At 45.2% G+C, this 9,785-nt stretch overlaps 1 protein-coding gene across 1 annotated transcript in view; it reads left to right on the forward strand.

The window, feature by feature from the left end:
• Positions 1-4,805, forward strand: part of CLIC4 (chloride intracellular channel 4) — a 62,759-nt gene extending 57,954 nt beyond the window's left edge. Inside the window, exons 5-6 of the mRNA XM_028513240.2 lie at positions 1,541-1,722; positions 2,509-4,805. Of these exons, the coding sequence (XP_028369041.1) occupies positions 1,541-1,722; positions 2,509-2,673 (347 nt within the window). The 3' untranslated portion in view covers positions 2,674-4,805. The remainder of the gene's footprint in view (positions 1-1,540; positions 1,723-2,508) is intronic.
• Positions 4,806-9,785: the final 4,980 nt, after the last annotated feature.

A 9,785-nucleotide genomic window follows, 5' to 3' on the forward strand; every position in this document is an offset into this window, starting at 1 on the left:
AGCTGATGTGATTCTCTCTCTCACTTGAGCACGTAGAGGCCATTGTAGGGTTACTAATTGGCCTCATTTCGGTATTGCTGCGACTCAGAGAATAGGGAGGCCCTTGGGGAGGGGGAGAGATCAGGGGGTGCTGTCAGTGGAGCAGTCAGGACACACTCAGCACGGGCTGGTGAGACTCACTGTGTGACGTGACTCTCACTGTGTGACATGGGTGCGGGTTGTGGCGGCCCTAAATCATTACAAGGGTAACATCGAAGAGGACTGGTCATACATCACCATAATGAATGTGATAATTCCGAAAAAGTTGGAAATAGTACAAGCATCGCCAGAAGGTGACACAGAGACGTGCGTGAGCCGATGCTGTTGGGAAAAGGGCACCGGTGAGCTTGCGAGACACGGGCTGCCACAGACCTCGGCTTTGTGAACGGCCCGGCACCTGTGAGGCACAGCCAGCCGGGTATCTCTGCGTGTCTCTCTCTGTCCGACCGACTTTAGAATGCAGTCATTCCCCTTTATGTCTGCAGCCCCTTACCTAGCTAAGACCACCATCGGAGGGACCGGGGGATGAGAGGGCGGGGGCGGTTTGGAGGAAGAGGTGCTGGGTTAGGGCGCATGGCATTGCTGGTGAAACACCTCACAGGCAGCGCGTGAGACTTCGCCTTTTTCCATAGTGGATCCAGCTTCATTCAGATTCATAACTGCATAGATTGCCACCTCATAACATTTAACTTTTACAGCCAAGTACTGCAGTCATGTGTGTGAGCTCATTTATTCTGGGAGTGGGGGTGAAGGTGGCTCGGAAGGTCACAGTTGAGACAGGAGAATAGAAGGTGTGTCTGTTGTCATTCCATATGTCCAGTGACGTCGCCACCTCTCTGCTGAGGGTCACTGACTTGCCTTTCCACGTGCGTAGGGGCGGCTCTGTCCCGTCTCTCTCTAAATGATAACAGTTACAGCGTCTTTATCTGCTGGTGCAGGGAGACGCGCCATGCAGCTCTCCGGTGTGGCCTCGGGCTTCCGCGTTGTTGCGCGGCGCGCCGCTGCTGGCGCCCCGTGTTACACGAGGCAGCGCGGACACGCCGGGTTTTCCGTCTGCGCTGGGGCTTCTCTGCTCGTTTGGTGGCGAAAAGTCCAAATGTTCTCATGGGAGTCGGGCTTAAACACTGACAGTGAAAAATCTCTTTTGGCAGGATTTTCTTCCCTAGATTTAAAATATGGAGTTTGCTTTTTCCTACCCATTTTTCCAGTGTAAACATCCACCGTGCTGGGCCATGATATGTTCGTATGCGGGCTGTGTAGTTATTGACAAGATTTTACAGCGGCCACTATCTGAAACTCATCCTGGTTTTTCTGTCTGAACCGATTTGTTTGTCTCACTCTCCCTCCACCCCACCCCGCCCAGCCACAGGAGAGCAGGAACTGCGTCTATTCTTAGTGTTCCCGTCAGAGGAAGCGTTTGACAAACAGTTACCGACTGAGAGAGCCACGCTTTGGGGCTGGGGTGGTTTTCCTTCTCACGCTGTTCCTGCATTTCTTTCAGCGCTGGAGAGAGGCCTCCTGAAAACCCTGCAGAAACTGGATGACTACCTGAATTCTCCCCTCCCCGACGAGATCGACGAGAATAGTATGGAGGACATTAAGTTTTCCACACGGAAATTTCTGGATGGCAATGAGATGACACTAGCTGATTGCAACCTGTTGCCCAAATTGCACATTGTCAAGGTAGGTCCGTGGGCCGTGGCGCCACATCGCCCCCAGGCCTGGGCTAATGTGTACTAGGACAGCGCTTCCTCTGTGTGGAGACTCTTCCCACCCTCTGACACAGGACCGGGAACCCCGAGTAGTGTGATTTAATGCCAGTTAGGCTGTAGTTGAAACAGCATAGAGGTAATTAAATGGGGAGTTGCCTTAAACTTGAAGCATATGAGAAAGAGGGATATTATATCTTTCTGTGACTGCATTCAAAGATGTAATAGGTTACTTTGGATTGCAGTTTGCGGCACTGACATGCCATTAAATTCTGTTGTGTGGTCCCCTGGCTTTTTCTCTCCACGACAAAGATATTTGTTGAGCATTTACCGTGTGAGACGCCGCCAGACAGAGGACAGTAGTAAACGCCAGCCGGGCGGTGAAGGTCGAGATCAAGGCGAACAGATCTGAAACAGCAGAGTGTGCGTTTGAAAGTGTCGACGTGCACCCACGGGTTCCCCTCAGCCTCCCCTCCAGGCGTCCTCGTGGGGCCACAGTCAGTGTCGCAGGCCGGAGTCTCGGCGTGGCTTGCTGTCCTCGTCACTACTTAAAATGCCAGTGAGAACGAGGGGTGGGGGGGCATCTCAGTTCAGCCTCCCCTTCTCTGGGGAAATGAATGAGAGAGGTCCAGAGGACGCTTAAGCTTTCTTTCAGATAGAAGCGGTTCTTACATGCACAGGATCAGTTTTTCTTAAAATCAAAGACATTCTGGTTAACCTGACAAATAAATGTTAACTTTTGATCTCTTTGTATTTTCAGGTGGTGGCCAAAAAGTACCGCAACTTCGATATTCCGAAAAGGATGGCCGGCATCTGGAGATACTTAACTAACGCCTACAGCAGGGACGAGTTCACCAACACCTGCCCCAGCGATAAGGAGGTGGAGATCGCGTACAGCGACGTGGCCAAAAGACTGACCAAGTGAGAGAGCACTTCCGAGGGAGATGCCTTCACAGCCCATCCCGACTACGAGTTTGCTTTTCCTAACAGACTGATGCTCTTCCCATAAAGTAGAAATCTTGTTTTGCATGAACATGGCAGTTACTCAAGATTAGGATAAAGGATAGATGAGGTATATAGTAGCTATCTTTAAACATACACTCCTAAGCAGTATTATTTTAAAATTTTCTGCCCTGCCTACCTCCCCTGCCCCGTATCCTCCTCTCTTCTAATTGGAGCCCCTTCACACAAACTCCCTGCTTCGGAGGTGGTTCGCCGCCTCCCCAGCCCTCCCCGGGTGCCCATTCACGGTGTATGGACGGCAGGACCGGTGAGGTGCAGCGTCCCACTGCTGGAATAGTAACCGGACCTCATCAGGCAGCCCCACATCGGTGCATAATGCATGGTACAAGAATATTTATGTATTTTGGGGAATCTTGTAATATTTAGTAAGAGTATATGAAAGGATTGCTACTGTATCAAAACACTGTGCCCTGTTTCAGTTTAGTCTGTCCTGGATACGTGCTAGAGGGAGTCACCGCCAGGGGAGAGAGCCTTCCACCGATGTCACTAGGGGGTTTGCTGTTTCACTTTGTGCACGGGTTTTTCCTTTCCCTGAAGGCATCTATCCATTATACCAGTTACAGCGTCTGACACTATGTAGAAGCTAGAAGTTTAGAGGGAGGGATAACATTCTCCATCTTTCTCCATGCACCATAAGCCAGTGGGCACCTGATGCTCGGTCTGAATGTGGTGTTCGCTCTGTGTGCTTCGCCCAGTGCCATTCACCGGGAACGTTACTGCTTTCTTCCTTTATTTTAAAAGGCCCCCTTTTTAGGTAAACGTGGACCTTGCGGTTTGTAGGTCTTTTGAGCAACACTACATATGCTAGTATTTAGTTGATTTGGCTTTAGCAGTACAGTGATTAGTAAGGTAGAAGTTAACACAGAAATCACCTAACAGGCGTGGGGTGGGTTTGTCAAAGGATCAAGTAGAATCCTGTTTCTAAAGCACATGTAATGTGAGTAATCTGAAGACTGCATCATCCACCCTGTATTATAAATAAGATAAAACGCACAGATTGGCAGCGTTTCCATCCCATCTCCGTTTGCTGTTAGATGTTGGGTAGAGGGTGGCTCCCTCCTTTGGACTAAATTAGGGTTGTTAGGGTGAGTGTGTACTTGCTGCAGTTTTGCCCAGTGTCAGCCATTGTGTTTCCTTCCGTTACACCTTCCTGCAGCCGGACCAAGGACTAGCACTCTGTGTGCGTGTTTGTGGTTTAAATGGAAGTCCCGAACCAGGAGTGACTTGTGCGCTAACGAGGGAGGGCGAACTTGGGGAAAATAAAACAAAAGCTTGCCTTGTATTTGTTCATTTTTTAAATCAAATTAGACCTTCTAAGTATTGCTCCAAAGCTGGGGTTGTGGCTAATAATACATTTTTTGGTAATTTTTTTATACCTAACTTGTTTAAGAAGTGCTATTTCTCATAGGTTGTTTTTGGAAATTGTAAGTACGTTGCTTTAAAACGTCAATGATTTCCTCCCTTTGATATGCTAACAGTCAGTAAGCACTGCCTTTGTGGGAGCAGCTGGATTTTTATAAGCGTGCTGCATTTTTTACCCATCTATCAGTAATTCGCTTAGTGAAGAAAGATAAGAAAAGCCCCATATTTGTATCCATTTGGCTCAGGGAGATTTGCTTTACCTTTCTTAAAACTCCTTATTGCTGATCAAAAGTCTGAGCACCCACCTTTTTGCAGTTGAGTATCGGAGGCTGATTTATGTGGTCCCGGAAGAGGCACTATCAGGTTATCTGCCAAGATACTGTAGCGGCAGCCTCAGTGGGCGCAAAGCGCGCATCTGTGCCAGGACACAGACGGCCCATCGGCACTTTGCATCTCTCTCTAAATGGTGGTGACTCGGCATTCAGGTGACACTGAGCCTTGCTGGCCTCAGAGCTCAGAGCGGGACGAAGAGGCAGAAGAATGGGGAACTAAGGGCTGTGGAGGGGAGGGCTAGTGAGGGAGGAGCAACGTTCCTCAAAACAGACGGATGGAAAATATGTTCTGAAACTCAATTGTGAAGTATTTTTACCTTGAATATTTATTCTCTACCTTTAAAAAAAAAATGTATCCCCTCATTCTTTTGCCTGTCCTTCTCGATGTCCAGGAAAGGTAGGTTAGGTCAGTTAGGATTTCGATGAAGGCAAAGTTATTTTTCTGTATAGAAAGACCTCATCAGTGTATCAGGGAAGTTAGTCTGATGGAATTGAGATTAGCAAATGGACAAAAGCCAGAACATAGGAAGATCCCAGCAAATGTTTTTGTAACTCATCTTATATGTGTAGGAAGTTCATAGCTTAAATCTTAGGAGATTTGGGGATAGAAGTAACCATGGAGTGTGTGGGTCACATCACGGAAATCACCTGACATTATTTCTGTACCTACCGACTCATCTCCCCCTTCATTTAAGCCAGCAAGGAGGCTGGCGTCTGCATGGAAGCTCCTCCTGTCTCCCAAGGGGTCCTGGGAAGTTTTGTGTGTGGCAGTCGGAAAGCTCTCTGCTGTTTCAGTTGATGACTTCCTTAAAAAAAAAAAATAAATGCAAATTTCTGTATACAGTTCTGTTATCTTTTACTAGGATTGTTGACTTGTGATAAAATTCATGTAAGATTTTATTTCTTGGTAACTTTAGCTTACACAGTTATCTGTAAACCCGTGAGCAGTCTGCATATAACTAAGAGATTTCTGACATTTATTCTTACCCTAAGTTGGTCACCTCTAGAATTTAGGCAGTTTTACTTGTATTGAGTTTTGAATCTCCAGAGTTGCATGTAGATAGCTTTAATTTCTGTGCATTTAAAGTATCCATTTAGAAAATATCTATACGGTAAAAAATGATAAGAAATGGAACTGTATTTTTTCATGAACATTTTGATACAACTTTCATCAAGTTTATTGTCAACCAATTTCTTACACTGGTTGTAATTGTATTTGATTCGAAGAGAGGGAAGCATTCACTATTGATATACTATATGGGCTTTTTTATTCCATTCTTTACAAATTACCAAGATTGGGAGCTGTCAACATTATATTTTTATCACAGAAAAAAATTCCAAGTCCCTAAGTCATAATGCTGAACAGAATTGGAGTATTTTCTTTAGAATTACCTGAAAAGGCAAACGAAAGCTTATTATAGAATGCTCGTATTTTCTTTTGTCTCTCTGGAACCAGTATGTTGCTGGCAGCTGTTGTATTAAAATAAAGTATATTTTCACTATCATAAAAAGTTCTTTTTTCTCCCCCCTCATGAAAATAAATAACAACCTGGGGTAAAAGTGGTGTATTCGAGACTACTTTTTTTCACAAGTGGGTGATTCAGCACAATCAATACATTCAAGGAGAAAAACTAGATCATCTCAATAGGTACATAACATAATTCCATAAAAACTTTCATGATGCTCATTCTCAGCAAAACAGGACCAGAGATAAAAAAAAAATTGTTTTTTAACCTGGTAAAGACATCTGCCAAGAACCTACAGCAAATTTCATATGTAAATATGAAACAAGCCTGCTCATCAAAGTCAGGAATAAGACAGGACTGCCCTCTGTCGCCGCTGTCACCCAGCTGCTCCCCAGAGCTCCCGTGCCAGAGGCGCCCTCGCTCATGCGGTGAAGTCACTGAAGAGAATTGGTCCGTGATCGTCCTTTGCAGATGAATGCATATACATAAAAGAAGTCTAAACCTACTGTTAGAAATCATAAGAAAATTCAGCCACATTACTAGACACAAGAATGAGGAACAAAAACCAATATAACTACTATATATTAATAGTCACCACATCAAAATTAATAGATAAACCAGCAACATTGGTTTCTTCTGGAGGAAAACTTGCGTGGGAAACTGTCAATGTATACTTTTATTTGTGATAAACGTATTACCCTAAAGAAATAGAAAGTGCTTTAAAAGAAAACTAAGATAGTTAGGATTAAATGCAATAAAGAATGTACAATTCCTTTAGGAAGGAAAATACACAATATTAAAGGACCTGATAGTGATCCGTTCAAGGGGTAGGTATGCCCTGTTCATGGGTGGATAACATAAGGATTTCAGTTCTGTCTCAAGTAATCTGTAAATTGAATATATTTTCCAACAAAATCACAACAGGGTTTTTTCCCTGCAAAAGTAGATAAATGGATTTTAAAAATTCACATGGAAGAATTGTGTCACCAAATAGCTACCATCTCCAGAGTGGGGAGGGAAAGGAAACTGGCCTGGAGTTAGACTTAAAAGCTTCGCTCCCATAAGTAATGGGGAGGAAGTCATAGGACCCAGCAACACGACACTCCTGCTGCAACTGCCAGCAACAGAATTAAAACACAGTATTTTAACCACCAGAAAACGGAGCAATAGAGACAGTGGGTGTAAATGTCAGAGGAGGAAGTGTCTCTGAGGCGGGCTGACAGCCTGGCCATTTTCTCCCCAGAGAGGCGTTTGCTGCCTCTGGGCCTGGGACTGAGGTTTGGGTTTGGTCTGAGCAGAGGAGCCCGGCACGGAGAAAAGGAAATCTCAAGGCTCTTGGTTCATAGGGCACACGGGGGGGCTGAGACACCCCAAATATGGGAATAATTTCTCACAGGACACTTGCTGAAGTCCAGAGCTGCACGCGGCATGCTAGCAGCTAAGTGAAGGGTTTCCAAAAGGCAGGGTGAAATCTCCCCCAATCTCACAATATTTAGGAGACGACACTTAATTGGAGGGAGAGACCATCCCGAAACAGCAGCTGTGTGGGTACCTGGCAGTGACCGTGGGGACTGACTGCAAAGGGCAGGGGGGCTCTTTTGGCAATAATGGAACTGTTCTAAATACGGATTATAGGTAAGGGTCTAGTCTCCAGGCATATAAAGGATTCATACAACTCAAGAAGACATCCCAATTAAAAATGAGTGAAGGATTTGAATAGATATTTCTCCAAAGGATATATACAAGTGGCTAGTAAGCACATAAAAGAATGGAATGGAATGGAATGGAATGGAATACTGCTCTGGCTGGTGTGGCTCAGCAGACTGAGTGCTGGCCCACAAACCAAAAGGTCGCCAGATTGATTCCCAGTCAGGACACACACCTGGCTTGCTGGCCTGGTCCCCAGCTGGGGGCGTGTGAGAGGCAACCGATCGATGTATCTCTCACACATCAATGTTTCCCTCCCTCCCTTCCCCTCTCTCTAAAAATAAAGTCTTTTAAAAAAATTAAAAAATGGAATACTATTCAGCCATAAAAAGAAACAAGCTAGAATGGAACGGCCCTTAAGAACATTATGCTCAGTGAGCGAGGCCAGACACAAAGGCCACGTATTGTGTGATTCCACTTGTGGGAAGCGTCCGGAACAGGCAAGTGTATAGGGACAGAGAGTAAACGGATGGTTGCCAGGAGCTGCAGGAGGAAAGAGTGGAGAGTGACCGCTAATGAGGAGGGGCTTTCTCTTTGGAGGGATGACTATGTTGTGGAATTAAATAATGGTGATGATTACACAGCTTTGTGAATATACCATAAACCACTGACTTGTATAATCTGAAAGGCTGAGCTTTGTGGTATATAAATTAGATCTCAAAACAAACGGCAAGGGAGCAATTCTGCCTTGCTAAAGTTTTGGATAATCAGTGTATCGTCAGGTTGATTGGCAAATTAGTGATGTGCTTGAGTCAGAGTTCAAATTAAATGTCATCCAAAATATATTCTGAAAAGGGAAAGAGCAAAAATAAGAATTGTGCTAATGGTTGCTCAAATCCATAAATTTACTAAAACTCACTTAGTTTTGTTCACCTAAAATGGATGAATTCTCCACAGTTCGTAAACTATACCTCAATAAAGCTCTCTTTTTAGAAAGAGCTTAAAAGCACAAATCTGAAATTAAGAATTCATTGTATAGCTTCAAAAGTAGGGACACGCAGAAGCCAGGACTAGTGCTTAAAGACAGGCCAATGGAAAAAAGTCCAAACCGAAACAAAGATAGTAAAAAGATTGCAAAAACAAAGCACTAACAAATACTACCAGAAAAGAGCGTAAGAGACAGGTGGAACGCAATCTTAAGATACGTGTAATTGAAGTCCCAGGCAGAAAAGACCTGAGGCAGAAACAATACTTGTTGAAATAATGGCTGAGAATTTTCCAGAACTGTTGACGTAACCCACACATTCATAAAACTCAGCAAACTCCATATGGAATAAAAACAGATCAAACCTAAGAATATCATAGTCAAATTGCTGAAAACCAGGACAACCCCAAAGATGGCCAGAGAGAGAGAACACATAACTTTTGAAGGAGTAACAATAAAACCAACGTCTGGCTTTCCAACAGAAGCTTTAGAAACCAGAAGACGGGAATAGTCAAAGCGCTGAAAAGCAGCCTGCCAACCTAGGTTCCATATGTAAGTGAAAATATTCTCGCAAGAGAAGGCAAAATAAAGGCATTTTCAGATAGATGAAAGCTGTGAGAACTTGGCACCAGCAGGCCTGCGCTATGAAAAAACTAAAGAAAGTACTGTTACAGGGTGCAGCCAAGAGGGGGAACCCCAAATGGGCATTTGAAATGGGGTCCAGAATTCAAGGTGTCGAGGAGATTTTAAGATGTCTCCACCCCTTCCCCACAGGTGTGAGTTGGGGGAAGGGGCACACAGAACAAGAACATGCAGGGCAGCTTTGCAGCTAATCCGAGGCCTGGTAATTTAACATACCTATTGCTTTGGCTGGTTGCTTGGATATGCTAAATAGCTATGGCCATGCTCTGAGCCAGGGGGATGGAAAGGGACCCCTCCACCAAGATGTGACTGGGGGGCAGGTCCCCCGGGTTACAGCACCTGTGTGGGAGCTTGGAGATGATTGGCTCCATGACATGGGCCACGCCTGCCCAGACCCATGATGGCAGTCCAGTAAAGCTGGAAGGATATGAGTTCTGGCATGTGAAGCCGAGTGTGGGAAGAGTTGGAAATGGGGCTGCAGAGGAAGATTGGTGTGGGGATTTAAACCTAGACTCGGCAGCCATTGGAGAGAGAACCATGCGGCTTTAGCAGAGTATGGATTCCCGCAGCCCCTGCGAGA

Source organism: Phyllostomus discolor, chromosome 5 (genome assembly GCF_004126475.2).
Source record: "Phyllostomus discolor isolate MPI-MPIP mPhyDis1 chromosome 5, mPhyDis1.pri.v3, whole genome shotgun sequence".
NCBI classification, from domain to species: Eukaryota; Metazoa; Chordata; class Mammalia; order Chiroptera; family Phyllostomidae; genus Phyllostomus; species Phyllostomus discolor.